The sequence below is a fragment of the Euprymna scolopes genome, chromosome 18, assembly GCF_053919585.1.
Source record: "Euprymna scolopes isolate OS-2025 chromosome 18, ASM5391958v1, whole genome shotgun sequence".
Classification (NCBI taxonomy): Eukaryota; Metazoa; Mollusca; class Cephalopoda; order Sepiida; family Sepiolidae; genus Euprymna; species Euprymna scolopes.
Window position 1 is genome coordinate 129,620,452 of NC_136499.1, and position 18,498 is coordinate 129,638,949.

The following is an 18,498-nucleotide window of genomic DNA, read 5'->3' on the forward strand; positions in this document are numbered from 1 at the left end:
AAGGGGAGCTAACTCATTTTCTGTTTCAGGTGGAGTTACCTCCCTTTTATCTCTGTTATGTGACTTCTTGTGTGGGGGTGCGAGAATGGCATAAGACAGATGGTGGCAGGTGCCAACAAAGTGTCACGCATGATGGTCAGTAGCCAAAATGTACTGAGGAATGGGATGAAGCTTATGTTGTTATAGATTAATAGATCAAGTAATTGACCCCCACAGATGTTGTCAGGTCGAAACACCTGCAGAGAAGCACAAGCCCTCTGTTGAATTCACCCACTCCTGCATCTTCCTCCGTCTACAGCTTTGAAGCGCGCACACAAGGTGAACAATAAAATAAAAAAAAAAAACTACCAGCGTTCAACCTGACTGTCACAAAAGGATTGGAACCCAAGTAAATGAAGATGGAGATATAATTACTTATGTCTGTGATAATTGTGACACACAAATTCAAGTAATAGCGGACCAAGACTGATAGATGTAATTTATATCCTTCTATGTGTTGACAGACTACCATGGTTTGCATGGGTCTCCCTTTTGGTGACTGCTTGGATGTATGTACTTGCAAACAGCCATAATTTGTTTGAAAAAAAAAATCAATTTTCACTTATTATTACTTGGTTAAATGAAAAAACTGACTGATCTCTCCTTGTTTTTTTTTTTTTTAGAAAAAACTGACATTGAGTTGGCAGTCAGATTTTTTTTTCCAGATGAATGGACAACAAATTAAGGCACAACAAATATACAACAATGTCTTCTGTTGATGTGACCCTCATTTTAATTTATATTATAATCCCTTAATTTTAATTTATAGTATATTCTCCTAATTTTAATTTATATTATAATCCCCTAATTTTAATTTATATTATATTCCCCTAATTTTAATTTATATTATATTCCCTTAAGTAAAAAAAAAAAGGGGTTTTTTTTTTGTTTTGTTTTTTTTTTACAAAGATTTTTAATGGAAAAAACCAAAACAGCAATTTGTTATGCCTAAATTTCATACGAGCAGAGAATCATCTGGGGTGAAGTCAAGAGCGAACACTTTTCAGCCCCCAAAATATTTTATTATCTAAAATAATTTATTGCTTTCTTTTTCAGTTTCATTTTTTTTACATATACGAGGTGCCCACAAAATGTCTGGCTACATTATGTAACCAGACTTTGTGGGTACCTTGTGGATTATGTAGCCAGACTTTGTGGGCATCCTGGAGATTATGTAGCCAGAATTTGTGGATACCCTGTATATTAGAGCTTTGTTTTTTTTTGTTTGTTTTTTAATAATATAAATATTTGTTTTATATTTTTAAATGCCTAACACAATAAATGCATAAAATGTGCCTTTTTTTTTACATTAAAATTAACACCAAAGTAAGAATGCTTGCAAAACATATTTCGAAAGTTGATTAATCGAGTGAAATGGTCAGATAGAATGCTGGTGGACATTGGTGGAAGTCTGCACTCTCTAAAAATGCTTTTATATATATATATATATATATATATATATATACTGTAAATGTTGTTTAATTATATTCCTAGTCTTTTCAAAATTATAAATAGAAATATAGTCACATTTATAAAACAAATTTTTTTATGAATAAAAAGAAAAGGTTATTTATGACAAAAGAAAAAAAATAATACTCGCATGATAATTTATGGTGCTTGTCCAGAATTCACCTTAAATTAAAAAGAATACAGAAAGATTGGTTGGTGTACGTACCTGTGGTGGAAAGAAAATATCATATTCCGAAAATCGCTTAAATTGATCCAGTAATTTTATTTTTATAAAGAAAATAATTTTTAAGCAAATTTGAATTTTTCCAATACCACTTCCCTTCTTATGTTAAGAATGGTTTTCTAAAATCTCCCAAATTTCAATTATTTAGAGTTATCTCCCTTGTTTTCAGTCGGTTTTCAAGATGGCGTCACAATATTGCCGCTGTTTGCTTAGCCATAACATTTGATGTTCTTTTTTTAAAAAATAAAACTACTTGATCAGCTTACATGTACAATATTTTCTTTTCGTCATGAATACGTGTATCATACAGGTTTTTCGTTATTTTTTTAAAATAGGGTGAATTCTGCACAGGCACCTAATATGTCTATCTATCTATGTTATCTAGTGAAAATATGTATCTCTCTACTTTTTCGATGACACTTCGTTTGAGTGAGTAATACCTTTCATTAAACGGTTAATTTAGTGCACAGGGTTGGGAATAAACAAAAACCTGAGATTTATACAGGAATCAAACCTGTGCCTCGGAAAGAGGGAGGACTTATTACAGCAGTTGTTGTTGAGCATCATTCATTCATTGAAAAGAGGATCACAAAGAAATGAGTTAGAATGCAAATTAAAATGCTCAATATTATGAAATGCTAGAAAATATGCACCTCATAAATCTTGCCGCTACAACCTCCGCATTCTCGAAATTTGCCATATAGTCGTTTTTTTGTTTTGGTTTTTTGTTTTTTTACATAGGCATCACCACTTATCAAAAGAGTATGTTACGTGCTTAATCTAAGGTATTACATGCCACAATTTTAAAGAGAAAATAACACCAATCGATTCCAAATTATAAAAAGAAATTGGGTCTGACCTTTACTCCTGATCTGAAATGGAACACGTACATCAAGTCTGTTGCCAAGGTCGCTGGAAAGATGGTGGGATCCTTCTACCACTCCAGAAGATATCTCCCTACTGATGCAATTCTCTATCTATATAAAAGCCAAGTACGTCCAAGGATGGAATACTGTTGCCATATCTGGGCAGGAGCTGCTAAAAACAGCCTATCCTGCCTTGACAGAGTACAAAATAGACTTCGTGGCTTAGTGGGGGATGCCCTTTTCTCTACCCTGCAACCTCTCTCCCACAGAAGAGACGTTGCAAGCCTATCCTTGTTTTATCGTTGTTTCCATGGCAGGTGCTCGTCTGAACTCCAATCTCTGGTCCCCCCTCGCCAATCTTTCACGAAAAACACCCGTCTAGCTGAATCCACTGTGAAAAATTTCCCCCACTCTATATCTGTGCCTAAATCAATACGCGGATTCCATGAACAAAGCTTCTTTCTTAGAACTGCACGCCTGTGGAACTCTGTTCCGTCTGCCTGCTTCCCACCGGACTACAACTTGGATGTCTTCAAGTCCAATGTTAACAAATTCCTAATGAACCGCCCCCTTAAGTAAACACTTCATCAAATCTCCACACTAACGTAATGTACTTGCAATAACCCTTATCCCTGAGTGGCTTCCGGGCCTTGATAAGTGGTGATCACTGTGTAAAAAAAAAATAAAAATATAAAAATGAAACAAAAACAATTAATATTTACAACTACTCTGTCCGTACTCATATCACAAGAAATAATGGTGTCAGAGAAGTAACGCTTCTTAACTTAAAGTCAACTCTTCAAACAGTATTCAATCAGATGAATTTGAAAACACATACAACCCTTGATCAATAAGAAATTAAAAAGAAAAATTTTTATTCACCCAAAACTCAAATCTTTAATTGAATGCCGGAAATGCCTCTTGGAGAGTTTCTTTTGGCTGGAGCAAAGTTTGTGAAACAGGCTAGAGTCAGAAACAGGAAGTTCACCATATAGGTCAACAGCTGTTGATATAATTATCGATTTTGTAAGCACAGAGTCTTTTATACAAAATTTTTGGATTATTCTAGAATGTTTTTTTTCTTTTTTTTTTTTTTTTTAGTTGAAAAAAGAATACCTTTTTTTTGTTCTCTTGAAGATTTTCTAGATTGTTCTTCAATTAAAAGAACATTTGTGTATTTTCTTTATTTAATTTTATTAAATATTAATAATCATTTATTAATTATGTTACGCATGTTATATTATTAATTATTATAAAATTAATCATTAATTAATTATTATAATATGTATATTATATTATTATTAGTTTATTAATATAAAATAAATATTTAACAATAAGTGATATGCTTTCTCTTGACAAGTATCTAAGGAAACTTTATTAAATAAATGGCAAGAACCTGTACAATGCTTTTTGCATAGAAATAAATGTTGACTCTTCTGCCTAAAATGCGATTAGGTAAATTAAAATTAAATAATAAGTGGTATTAAATAATAAGTATTCAGGAGAAATAAAAAAATGACACGACGTACAATCTCATAGAATCGTGCAAATAGAAAATATATTTGTCTCTTATTTTCAAGCACCTGTTTTTTTTTTTTTTTTTTTTTTTTTTTTACACACAGTGATCACCACTTATCAAGGCCCGGAAGCCACTCAGGGATAAGGGTTATTGCAAGTACATTACGTTAGTGTGGAGATTTGATGAAGTGTTTACTTAGGGGGCGGTTCATTAGGAATTTGTTAACATTGGACTTGAAGACATCCAAGTTGTAGTCCGGTGGGAAGCAGGCAGACGGAACAGAGTTCCACAGGTGTGCAGTTCTAAGAAAGAAGGTTTGTTCATGGAATCCACGTTTTGATTTAGGCACAGATAAAGAGTGGGGGAAATTTTTCACAGTGGATTCAGCTAGACGGGTGTTTGTCGTGAAAGATTGGCGAGGGGGGACCAGAGATTGGAGTTCAGACGAGCACCTGCCATGGAAACAACGATAAAACAAGGATAGGCTCGCAACATCTCTTCTGTGGGAGAGAGGTTGCAGGGTAGAGAAAAGGGCATCTCCCACTAAGCTACGAAGTCTATTTTGTACTCTGTCAAGGCAGGATAGGCTGTTTTTAGCAGCTCCTGTCCAGATGTGGCAACAGTACTCCATCCTTGGACGTACTTGGCTTTTATATAGATAGAGAATTGCATCAGTAGTGAGATATCTTCTGGAGCGGTAGAAGGATCCCACCATCTTTCCAGCGACCTTGGCAACAGACTTGATGTACGTGTTCCATTTCAGATCAGGAGTAAAGGTCAAACCCAGAAGCTTGTCAAAACACGGGGCCTCACCCAGACGAGAGCCATCCATCACAATTGATGCCAGATGGGGATCAGAGCGTTGATGATGTAAGGATAGGAGTTTGGTTTTGGATGCATTAAAGGTAACCAGCCACATCTTCCTCCACTGAACCACGCGCTGTTATAAATGTACGAGATATTATTAAACAAGTATCTTATAAATAATTGTTTTGCTTAAAACATTGAACAATTATAAAATATAAATTAAATCATAATCGAATTGAAATCACAAATAAATTAGAATTTGTGTGTGTGAGTATATATATATATATATATATATAACCTTCAAAATGTGAGAGAATGTACAATTATTTCCACAGCCATACAACGTTGCAGATCACAACCATGACAGCCAACAAACCGGAAGTCGAAGACTCGAGTTTCGCCCTCATTTAGGCTCATCAGTTGAACACATCCGAACTTGAGATTTGAAACCTGAGCCTCTTGCATGCGAGGCGAGCACTCTATTAATCGAGCAAACCACGCCACCCATAAGAAAGTCTATTAACTAACACAGATCAAGCAAGCCATAGCGAAAATCTGACAGTGGGATTAACCAACAAAATGAGTGTGAAACTTGAGTCTTGGGCTTCCGGTTTGTTGGCTGTCATGGCTCTTGTGAGCTGCGACATTGTCTGCCTGTGGAAATATATATATATATTAGTGTTGGGACGATTAATCGGAATCGGGAATTGGCAAAATTGGCAAAATCAGAACTTTTTGGAGTATCTTTTTTTTTCTTTTTTTTTTTTTTACATGAACGTCACCACTTATCAAGGCCTGGAGGCCACTCAGGGATAAGGGTTATTGTGTGTACAGCAATCAGTGATATAGTATTGTAGTAATCATTAGTATTGGGGTTTTGATAGAGTGTCTTACTTAAGGAGGCGGTTTGTCAGGAATTTGTTTATGTTGGACTTGAAGACATCCAAGTTGTAGTCAGGTGGGAAACAGGCAAACGGAAGAGAGTTCCACAGTCGTGCACTTCTGAGAAAGAAGCTCTGCTCATGGAATCTACGTTTGGATTTAGGCACAGATAAAGAGTGGGGAAAATTATTGACAGTAGTTTCAGCCAGACGGATGTTTCTTGTGAAAGATTAGCGAGGGGGGGGGCAGAGATTGGAGCTCAGACAAGCACTTGCCATGGAAATATAATAAAACAAAGACAGGCTCGCAATGTCTCTTCTGTAAGAGAGAGGCTGCAGGGAAGAGAAAAGGGCATCCCCCACTAAGCTATGAAGTCTATTTTGTACTCTGTCAAGGCAGGATAGGCTGTTTTTAGCAGCTCCTGCCCAGATGTGGCAGCAGTACTGCATCCTTGGATGTACTTGGCTTTTATACAGATAGAGAATTGCATCAGTAGTGAGATATCTTCTGGAGCAGTAGAAGGATCCCACTATTTTCCCAGCGTCCTTGGCAACAGACCTGATGTACGTGTTTCATTTCAGATCAGGAGTAAAGATCAAACCCAAAAGCTTGTCAAAACATGGAGCCTCCCTAAAATGAGAGCCATCCATTTCAATTGATGCCAGATGGGGATCAGAGCGTTGATGATGTAAAGATAGAAGCTTGGTTTTGGATGCATTAAAAGTGACCAGTCACCTTTTCCTCCACTGTACCACGCACTCAAGATCAGAGAAGAGAGAATTAGAGAGAACTTTGTCATTTTATTTATCTGAAAAAATCTGTGCTTATTTTCTGATGCCAAAAACAATTCCTTTATTTTTTTTTTTGGATCAAGAATGAAATAACAAATATTTATTGGTTTAAACTTGCAGTAAAATTAAAATCTATAAATCAATTCCTTACAAGTGTGTTTTTACGTTTGAAAAAATATATGTGCACTTTAAAAGTTGTGCTTTTGCAGTAATCAGGACCAAATAACCATTTTATAGTTAAATATTTAGAGATTTATAAAGAAATTGTATCAGGAATTTAGTACAGAATCGGTAATTGTATTGGAATCAGGAAAAATATTGGTACCATCCTATCACTAATATATATATATGTGTGTGTGTGTGTGTGTATAGGGTGTATATGTATGAATATATTTGAATTAACCAATACAAATATATTTAAAACACAAAGGAACTATTAAAATTTCCAATTGAATTATCTCCCTTTGACTGGGCCGAGTAACTAATTAGACATGTAGAGGCCTTTCCCCTTAGATACAAAATAATTTTTACTCGAGTTTCTATGAACTAATTAAAGTATATTGATTTATTTGATGTACAATTATGCTTTTAAACACACACACACACACATATATATATATATATATATAGTCATCCACATACAGTACTGTTTCGCTGCTTCACAGCTCATCAGTGCAGCTAGACAGGCAACTACCTCAAGCCAGGATCGAAACCCAACCACCTGTAAGACAGTCAAGGCTTACTAACCATTATGCTAATCAGGGGCTGCTGTGCGAGTCGTGAATTAATGATGTTTTGACATCGTCCGAAATACCTAAGCTCGGATTTGTTAACACAAAGAGCATCACTTTATTCATTGGCATGCTCAAAAAAAGAGCAATAAAAATTGAGCATGCCAATGAATAATAAACACTTACAAGCCTCCACCCCTTGGAAAAACTTCAAATTAACTACGAAAATCGCCATTTTTACATCTCCAACACATTTGAAAATAATTTCTGACGAGGACGCATCACAGAACGTCTGAAACGCGCGTAAAAACGATTTCGATGACTTAAAAACATTATTACAATGATCCAAACATAATTCTCAATGAAAAACCAAGACACGGAATAATAAAATAATGTTAAAAAATACACATTATTGGTGACTACTCCCTTATATATATATATATATATATATATATATATATATATATATATATATATATATATATATATAAAAATATATATATATATAAAAATAAGCACAATAGAATATAGGAATAAAAAAATCGAAGGTTAAAAATAAAATTGAATTAATTGATCCATTAAATGCAAACAGGGAATTATATAAAAAAAAAAATCCAAAAATTCTTCATCTGTGGATTTTCAAAATAATATACAGTTTTTAAAATTACAAATAGATTCATATTAAAGATGCATAAGATTGAAGTCAGAGTGAAAAAAAATCATCTCCAGCCATGTGGATTAAATTAACCGTTTATTTAAAGAGTATTACCGACGCCAAACAAGTGTCAGCAAAAAAAAATTCCGCAAGATAATTTTATCCGCGTATCCAAAATAAAAGGTAAGTGTCATTTCTTTCTTTCTTTTTTCCTTATGGTTTCTTTCTTTCTTCGATTAGTTCTTACAGGTACAAATCCAAACGCTGTTCTAGGATCACTTTGGGGTATGTTTGTCTTACCCAGGTTTTTTTTTTTTTTTTAACCTCCTTTCCCTCCTTCCTCTGTCTGCCATTCTCTCATTTCTTGTTTGTTTCGATGGTAATAAAAACCGCCGCACGGTTGGAAACAGTGGCGGTGATCATCTAGCAATTCATTTGACATTTTTAGCATGTCTTCTTTTTTGTTGTCTGCATTCAGGAATCCAAACTCTAATCCGTAGTTCATAGAATGAGGCCGTTCCAACTTGTCTACACTTCTGCCTTAAATACAACCCTTTTTTCAGACTTCATATTGGTCTTACAAAAATCATTTGAATAAAAAGAGTTCCTAAGATGCATGGCTTGTCATGTCCCATACGTGAACTTCAATATTTTGGTCCCTACTCCCTTGTAAAACATTCTCGACAAACACTCGTCAACCATTGTCAATAATTTCCTTTACTACCTAAAACTTAATGAAAATTCCATGAACAAAGTTTCTTTCCTAGAACTGCCTGTCTATGGAACACAACACTGCGACTGGAATGTGCTCTGATGAACTCATAACACTTATTGCCTGACTAACCCAAAAAACAACAAAATCTAACCCTTTCATTATCGAGGTCCCTAGATGCTGGAAACCCTTCTACTTTAACAGTTTCTTGTCTCTGATTGCTAGACTTTGGAATTCCCTCCTTATCTCTTGCTTTCCTGACTGTACTAATATGCAGAAATTTAAATGTAATGTGAACAGACACCTCGCTGCTCAAGTACCCACATAGTGTCTGTGTAAACAATAGTCCCAAATAAAAGCACCTTACGTTCAAGTGACACTGTGCTTTCTTTTGATGAACAAGAGCAAACCATGAAATGATGCGACTCTGAAAACTGACATGAATCTCGTACGAAAAAAAATATTGGCATTAAGTGAAGTACGCAGGTTGATCTGCCACTAAACCAAAAGATTTGCATAGAAAATTGAGACCCATTCTAAAAATTGAACTTTTTTTGTTGTTTTTCAAGATTTTAAATTAGATTTTGCTCCAAAATTAAGAAATCTTTGAGGATGGATTATCAAACGTACTGTATATGTCCGCTAATGCTTTTATGATTCGGCAAATTTTGCGTATTTCAGGCAGAATACAAAACAGGAATAGTTGGCCTCTGTGTTTCCTTTTGTTGTCTAAGAATGATTATCGTTTGTGTGTTGTCGGTTTTCTGTTGCATTTTTTGTTATGAGTTGAGCGTTAACAAACGTAAGCGCGTGTCACTTGTGCTTTGGTTGAAAACGAAACGAGAACGGAGAAAATATTTCGGAACATTTTTTTTTTTTTTTTAGATGAGAATTGATAATTTGGATTATTACGGACTACTGTTCTCATCTCATTGATTTTTCACAAAAGTAATATTTGCATTTCAAGTTTCAGACATTTTGTAGCCGAGACAACAAAACGAAAAAATGGGCAAAAAACAAATACATAATCAATTAACTGTTACCAAAGGCAAGAAAAGTTACTCTTCTACTTAGATCAGTTTCTTTTTGTGTTTAAACATTTTTTTTATTTACTTTGAAACAAGTAGTACCAAGTCTTAAGTTGAAACAAGAAAGAAAAATGGCTGACATGAGACAGTCATTTGAGGAGTATTAATAATATCTTAAAAATCGAAAATTAAACAAAATACTTGTAGGATATTACATTTTAGCAAAATTGTTGACATGATTTTTGCCGTATTTTATTTAATTTTTGATTTTTGAGTAATTATCGAGACTCTAGATGACCGCCCATTATCAGCCATTTTTTTCTTGTTCAAACTTAAGACTCAACACTGCTTTTGTTTAAAAATAAACACTTTAAAATAAGTTAAAACAAAACCCTATCCAGCTAAGTAGAAGAGTAACTTTTCTTGCCTTTGGTAACATTTATTTGTTATATATTTGTTTTTTTACCCACTTTTTTTATTTTTTTTATTTTATCTTAACAGCCAAATGCCCAAAATTTCAAAAAACAAAAATGAAAGAAAGATTAAATCTGGACAATATAAACAAATGTGAGTTGAACAAGAAACTTAGTTGGTTTGGTCACATTGAGAAAATAGATGAGAGTGTTTGAGTTTGTAGATGTAGAACAGTTGAGGTAGCAAGGATAGTTGGCAGGGAAAGATGAAGGTGAAGATGGGCAGAAGTAATAAGGATGATGTTTGTTCGCAAGGACCCGTGGCACAGTGGTTAGAGTACTTGCGAAAATCAATTGTAAAAAGTGATATTCTCCTAAAGGTGGAAGGTTCGATCCTCAGTGTGGCCGACCAAAATATACAATTACGAATTACTTAGGACCTTTACCCAGTCATGGCTGATAGAACAAAAGTATGCTATCCCCGCAAAGTAAATAAATGGTTCCACTCGAAATTCCGTCCAAATTCCCAAGTTTGACGGAAACATTCCTGAGTTCAACAAATATACCTGAAGAAAGTCGACCGAAACGTGAAAATCATAATCAAGATGAGAACAGTAATCCAAATGATCCAAATAATATAATAAGGATGGTATTGAGAGAAAGAAGAATAAAAGAAGACCTGGCCAGAGATAGGTGAGTTTGAAAATAGACGTTAAATCGGTTATGATGTTTTTTTATTATTATTAACAACTCACTTGGAGTTCTCACACAAACCTTTGGTCCTGGATATGACCTTAAACTATATCCAGTGGTGAGGCCCCAGCTTGCGGGCTTTGGGGAGTGTGGAGCGACCCTTTAATTGCCATTACTCCCAGGTCCACTCTGACTCGGAGTGGTAGTACCTGTTAGGGCCCCAACAATGGGGTAAATAGAAATCGACTTGAAAACAACAAATATATTCTATTAAAAAAATTTCCTTCAAAATCTTGGTGCTAGTGCAGAGAGTGATCTGCGCTATTTTTTAAATCGTATTTCCAAGTTTAATTAAAGTTTTATATGTTTTTTTTTTATTCAATTGTAAGGTTGAAGTATAGAATAGGTACAAAACATCCGCCCCTCCCCATGTTAAGAATGGCTTTTTAAATAATAACGTTATTATTTGCGTCCGGATCACTCTCTGCACTTGTACCAAAATCTTTGGATTCAGCATTAAATAACCTGAAAAGGGTTGATATACCGTAAAACAAAAACAACCAAGCAAACACACAAGCCATCATCAGTGATAACAACATCCTGACAACAACCGGTGGTGTTTTCTGGATTCTGAGTGACAACAACTTCCCCCAGATTTACAGCACTCTCTCTATCTCTTTTGATAACCATTGTAAATAATTTTGCATTATTGCAACAGCCAGTTTACCATTGATTTCTTGCTGGCACTGACCAATGGTCTTCTCTGGGATTTAGATGGCAATAAGCCTTTTAAAAGTTCCAGTACTGATTGCACCCTTTCAGTGGAGGTCTGGTTAGTGCTCTCCCTTCTCGATCTTTTCCACTGTTTTGTGTGGCATCAGCCAAGGATATTATTATTATATGCATGATATAAAATTGTCTAACATATTTTTGTTATATTTCTTGGTACGAGTGCATCCTTTGAACCAGGCGTAACTTGGTGTTCGCTCAGCTTTCCCTGGAACATGATGTCAACAGCCAGATTTTTTTATTTTTTTTTTTTATTACATTTTCACCCCAAACAAGGCACATTGCCACTTTAGTGTAGAGGGCTACTATCAGGGGCAACAACTACTGGGATACTATGTAGGGATTTGGGCAGCAAGATGTCGGTTCACGTTACACTTGAACTTCTGCACGTCAGTACAGTTGGGAAAGCAGGGACCTGGAATGGAATTCCAGAGTCTAGTGGTTCTGGGGAAGAAACTACTGGAGTAGAAAGATCTTTTACATCTAGGGATCTCTACAGTGTGGGGGTGGGATTTAGCCTGTCGGGTTTGTCGAGGGTGCTTACGTCGGGGGTGGGGACACAAGTGCTTGTAGTTCGTCAGAGCATTCACCATTAAAATACTTGTAGAACAGGCAGAGGGGTGCAACGTTTAGTCGATGGGACAGAGGCTGAAGCTTAGATACCAGTTCAGGGTCTATCAGATTGGTGACTCTTTTTTGAACCTTGTCTAGGAGCGAGAGACTAGCAGCAGATGCACCAGCCCAAATATGACAACAATACTCCATACATGGGCGAATGGTGGCCTTATAGAGGTATAGGATACTTTCAGGTGTTAGTAGTTTTCTAGCACGGTAGAAAGAGCCCACCTTCTTTGCAGCGGCCCTGGCAATGCGTTCAATGTAATTGTTCCAACTCAGGTTTCCAGTGAACGTTAGGCCAAGGAGTTTGAAAGATGTACTCTCAGATAAAGAGTCGTTGGCCATTGCTATTGGTGGTAGAGAAGGTTTCTTGTAATTATTGAGGGAAACTAGTTTAGTCTTGGCGACATTGAACGTGACCATCCATTTTTGTCCCCATTCCACTTCAGATTGGAGGTCATCCTCTAGTGTTTCTGCCATTTCTTTAGATATGTGTTCATTTGTTTTCCTGTCGTGCCTGTTATAGAGTGTGGTGTCATCAGCATATATACCCATCTCAGGCAGTTTTGTTGGGGAGGTCATTTATGAATATTAGGAACAATAGAGGTCCAAGAATAGACCTTTGGGGCATTCCTGCATTTATATCATATTGTTTAGATGTACGACCGTCGAGGACAACCTGGATTTTTCTCTTATCTTAGAAGGATTTAATTATGTTAAGTATTCTACCAATGATACCGTATGATCTAATTTTCCTGAGGAGACCTTCATGCCATACCCTATCAAAAGCCTTAGATATATCTAGACCTACCGCTCTGCCCTCCTCCGCTTTGTCCAGTGAATGGTATATACGTTCAGAGATTAGTGAGGATGTCTGCTGTGGAACGGGCTTGTCTAAATCCATATTGTTGGTCAGTCAGAAGTTTAGCATCTGTAAGGTGATGGACTAGAGCATGGTTAATTAAGGTCTCAAATATTTTGGCAAAAAGTGGGAGGAGGCTAATGGGGAGATAATTTGATGGGTCAGTTCTTTCGCCAGAATTATTGAATACTGGTACCACAGAGGCAGTTTTCCAACAGCCCGGAAAGCAAGATTCATTAAGGCATTTGTTGTAGAGTTTGGAGAGAACTGGAGCTACTTCGGTGGAGCACTTTTTTAATAGCACAGCTAGGATGAGATCGGGTTCACATGCTTTTGAAGTGTCAAGGTATTTTATGATAGCATGCACCTGAGCAGGGGTGATTTTCAGATCGTCTAGCGTGGCGTCTGTCTGCATAGGAAAGTCAGGTAGGGGGTGGTTGAGAGGGTCCAGTGTGGAGTTTGAGGCAAACCGACTGGCAAGCATGTTAGCCTTCTCGGTTGCTGAGCAAACAACCTCGTGATTGTTGGATAGTGGGGGAATTGTTGATTGCCCATTATTTACTACACTGTTGTAGATTTTCCAGAAGTCACGATAACCTAATTTTTGTGCTTCGATGCGTTTTTTAGTAATTTCAGTAAATTCTCTCTTAGCTGTCGCTATTTCTTTCTTAACGTTACTTCTAGCGTTTATGTAATTCTGTCTGTTTGAACTGGAGTTATATCAGTTAAATCTGCGGTATGCATGCTGCCTTTGAACAATGGCAGTTGTGCAAGTAGAAGTAAATCATTGGGGAGAGTGGGGCTTGCTATAAAATTTGCGCATGGGAACATGTGCTTCAATTGCAGTTTTGAACCATTCAGTGGTTTCATTTGCACACTATTCAGCAGGAAGAGAAAAAATATTTCCCAATGGGGCGTCTCTGATAAGATCTCTGATGGCTTCCCAGTCAGCCTTTTTATAATATCTCGTTGTTTTGAGCACTGGCTCTTCATTTTTGGCTCTAGAGTTTAGGGCGATTTCAACCATTATCACTGCATGATCAGCATTCCTAAGTGGGCTGTCGGCATTCGTTATACAAGCATCAGAAACTGTGGTCAGAAACAGATCTAGAAGTGATGCGTGTTGTTCTTGCTGGTCAGGGAAACGGGTTGGAAACGTAACCATTTGTGATAGGGAGTGAGATATAGTGAAGCTATGTGTTGTGCTGCCTGCTGAATCTGTGTAAGTAGAGAATCCAAGCCAGTTTTTGTGATGGACATTAAAGTCGCCAAATACATGTACTTGTGCACTAGTGTCGAGGGAGAGTGCTGTGTCTATGCTCTCAGAGACTTTGTTTATTATGGTGCAGTCTTGGGTCGAGGGATAGCGGTAGAGAAAATAAAAGTAGCTAATGTTGTGTTGAATGATTAGTCATAAAGCACATAAAGGCTTGATCATCCGATTCTAGGTTTGTTTCTCTAGTCAGGGGGAGGGTATTACGAATGTAAACTCCAAGTCCGTGTATGTGTCTGTCAGAGTCTTTATGGCAGAGTGGGAGATATCCAGGCATGTTAAGGTAGTTAGAAGGGATGGAGGAGTGTAGGTTAGTCTCACTTGGTGCTAAGATATCCGGGGTATTTGTTAGGAGAAATGCTTCAACATCAGCTAAATTAGTTCTAAGCCCACGGATGTTTGTAAATGCAAACCTCAAGGGAGGAGGCAAGTTAGATTTGTTTGACCCTAAACCTGGTTTTAAAAAAAAAAGATTATGCCAAGCATCGCCAATGAAATCATAACGATGCTACGTAAAAGAAAATAGCAAAATGTTAAATATAAAAACATAAAAAAAGACAACGGTAATTTTTAATTTTTATTAAATACATGAAGAAAAGGTTTAAGAAGTAAATAGTTAAAAACAAAAAAGTAAATTTTTTGGATGCACCTTTTTTTTTTTTGTCAAATAATTTTAAGCAAATGTCTTCAAGAAAAGGTCCAAAGGAACAAGTTTGTTTAAAAATGTGATTTTTCTTTGTTTTGTTTTCAAGTAATTTTTTGTTTATGAAGGAAAATTGTAAAACATTCTCTTTTTTTTTGTTTCCTTAAAGTCCACTTTCTTTTTTAGGGGTATTCGGGTTGGGTTCTTTTTTTTTCACATATTTTTTTCAAGTATTTTTTTTTTTTTTGTAGGGGTATTTGGGTTAGGTTCTTTTTTTTTTTCACATTTTTTTTTTTCACATATTTTTTTGTTTATGAAGGAAAATTGTAAAACATTCTCTTTTTTTTTTTTTTCTTTTAAAGTCCATTTTCTTTTTTAGGGGTATTCCTGTTAGGTTCTTTTTTTTTCACATATTTTTTCCAAGTATTTTTTTCAAGTATTTTTTTTTTTCGAGTATTTTTTGGTAAAAAAGTTTAAACAAAAGTGGGTGGATTAGTTTTTTTTGTTTTGTTTTTTTGTCAATTGACTGGGAGTAGGCAGAAGCTTTTTTTCAATTCCAGGAAAACATCTCCATGCTCTCTCTTTTTTGCTAGGCTGCACTTGTGACCGCATATTGCACATGGTATTATTTTTGTCAGTAGTTTCCGCTGTTGACAAAAGCCAATTATGGCGTCCAGTGTCTGTAGCTGTTGCTGACCCAAGACGGTCAAATTAATGCTTTGTTCTTCTCTTCCTGACTTGCATGTAAGAAATGGTGGCTTTTTTGTTGATTATTTTTCCTTTTTCAATCTTTATCCAATTTCTCATCTGCTGTTTGGGAGTAGCACGCACGTCGAGTTGAAATTAAGCACACAGCATTGTGATTGGCTGATTGCCATGTTACGGCAGACAGCAGCTAAACCCAAGCTGTTTGACGTGATGTTATGGGGGAAAGCCGAGTGAACACTGAATTACGTCTGGTTCAAAGGATGCACTAGTACCTATATCTTTAATATAAATGACAGCTGTTTGTGTGTTTGAATGTCTAGCTAAAACTTGAAAGAATACACAACAAATCCCCACAAAGTTTTTATTTTAACCAGCATAATCCTGGAAAAATATCTAAAATTTAGAAAAAAAAAAAATTGGGGGGGGGGTCAAATGGCCATTAATGTTATTAAAAGATAAACATGATTTTTAATGTTATCATGTATTAATAAAGTACAGGAAATGAGTCAGCATTTTTTTTTTTAATCGAAAGACATTAACTCCAAATTTAAGTTAGCGTTTTTTAACTTTTGTCATTTTTTTTACAAAGAAAGAGTTGGGTGGGAAAAACCTAGTTTAGTAGTGCTCCAATGGCATCATTAATTTTATTTGGCACTTTCAGTAGCACTCTGAAGGCCTCCTAAGTTTCATTTTTTTTAATTTTCCCATAAAAATAAACTTGGGGGGGGGTAGCACTATTTAACCTCTATTTTATTGTGATCCTGGGCAATGCCAGGTAACTCCACTAGTTGCTTATAATTCAGAAAACGAAGGATGTGTTTTCTCTTTCTTCTGTTTTTTTTTGTGTTCAATTGTTGTTTTTATGCAGTTTATTATAGAGCAAAGGATACTTTCTTCTATCTCCTGAGGTCCTTCTACCTACAATCAGCAGGGTTACTCAGCATTGCTAAGGATAAAAGTGTAACATAACTTCTATCTCTCGCTCTCTTTTCTCCCTCCCTCCTCTGCACTCCCCATCTTCCTCCTACGCATCCTGGTCCATTCCTCTCTCTGAACACACACACACTCTACTTTATATAGATTCCTTTGAGGAGTGAGTTGGTATAAAGGAAGAAACTCATTGATAAAAAAACTCTGGTTACTTCCCTTGAGTACAAAACCGTAAAAAGTAAAAACTGACTACCATCCTTCCCTGACGAAATCTGTGCTAATTTAAAGTCAAAGAATGATTTTTTTTTTTTTCTAAATTTAACATTTATTCATCCTGGGCAACACTGATCAAGAATCTATCTCGGGCAACTGTTCCCTATATAATAGATTAGCTGGGTTATATGGTGTTGCCCAGGGCCCATATTTTTATTAAAACTTCTATCTCTCTGCCTATCTCTCTTCTCCCATCCTCTATTTTCCTCCTCTCTCTTTATATACTCACTCAACGTTTTTAGAAATTCCTCAGGAAATGAGATGGCATAAGGGAATTAACACCTTAATTTAAAAAAATCAGTCACTTCTCTTTAGTTGGTATATAATCTGGCTAAAAAAAACTGCCCCCTCCCCAACCTGGCGAAATCTGCCCCAGTTAAAGAATGAATAATTATTTTCTAAATTTTACATATTCATCTGGGGCAATGCTGATCAAGAAAAATATCAACTTTGTGGGTGTTTTTTTTTTTGTAGTTTTAACTTTTAGCTGGACATACATACGAAGTACAAATATAAAAAAAATCAAGATGATTTCCAATGAATTTGCATAATGATGATAAACGTGTTTTTGTGTTATTTGTATTGTTCAGACTACTGTTCTCATTTTGGTTGTTATTTTCACAACGTTTCAGTCGATATACCCTCTGACCTTCTCCAGGTGTATCTTTACAATGAATGTTATCAGTGAATGGTGAAAAAAATGTTTTTGTTATTTTTTTTTTTTTTTTTCCAACGGATCGTATTCGTTAGAATTCAAACCGTGTGATGCTTTTTAGGAAACGAAAAGAGTGTTGGATCATTTCCATTGCAAAAACATTTTTTTTTTTTACATCGGCCGAAACATTGTAAGATAAGAAATGTAGACTGTACTTTGCAAATAATCAAAATTATCAATCCTCATCTCCAAAATTCAGAAACAATTTTTATTCATCATCATCATCATAATCAGCTTAACGTCTGTTTCACATACTGGCATGTGTTGGACGACTTTTAAAAATTGACTTTCAAATTAACCTATCTCAGGTCTTATTCGTCTTTTCATAAAATCATTATTTCCTTCTATATTTTTCTTAGCATTTCCGCTAAACTGATCCTGCTACCTCAACTGCTCTACATCTACTAATCCAGTTTTTACTTTTTATCGTTTTGTACTCAAGGAGAATAATCTAAACATTCTCTTCCATTTTTTTTAATGCAACAAAATCCACAGTTCTGCACATCTTATACTGTTCAGATTCAATCTTCCTCTGAGGTCATCAGAACAAAAATTGTATTAGTTGGATTATTTGTACAATTATTCTCATCTTGTTGAACTCAGGAATTTGGACAAAATTTCAAACCACCGTTTATTTACTTCACCGGGGTAGCATGTTCTTGTTCCGTCAGCCATGGCTCGATAGAGATATCAAGTAATTTGCAATTGTATTTTTTGGTCGCCCCACACTGAAAATTCAACCTTCAACTGAATATCACTTTTGCAATTGAAGGTTCAAAGTTCAATTCTTCGTATAGGCTACCAAAAAATACAATTGCAAATTACTTAGGACCTCTATCCAGTCATGGCTGACGAAAC

At 35.7% G+C, this 18,498-nt stretch overlaps 1 protein-coding gene across 2 annotated transcripts in view; it reads left to right on the forward strand.

Moving 5' to 3' along the window:
• Window positions 1–18,498, forward strand: part of LOC145297823 (conserved oligomeric Golgi complex subunit 3-like) — a 153,899-nt gene that overhangs the window by 110,280 nt on the left and 25,121 nt on the right. Inside the window, exon 18 of one of the 2 annotated variants that reach the window (XM_080144145.1) lies at window positions 8,224–8,268. The exons of the other annotated variant lie outside the window; for it this stretch is intronic. Within the exon in view, the coding sequence (XP_080000271.1) occupies window positions 8,224–8,268 (45 nt within the window). The remainder of the gene's footprint in view (window positions 1–8,223; window positions 8,269–18,498) is intronic. 2 annotated transcript variants of the gene reach the window in all.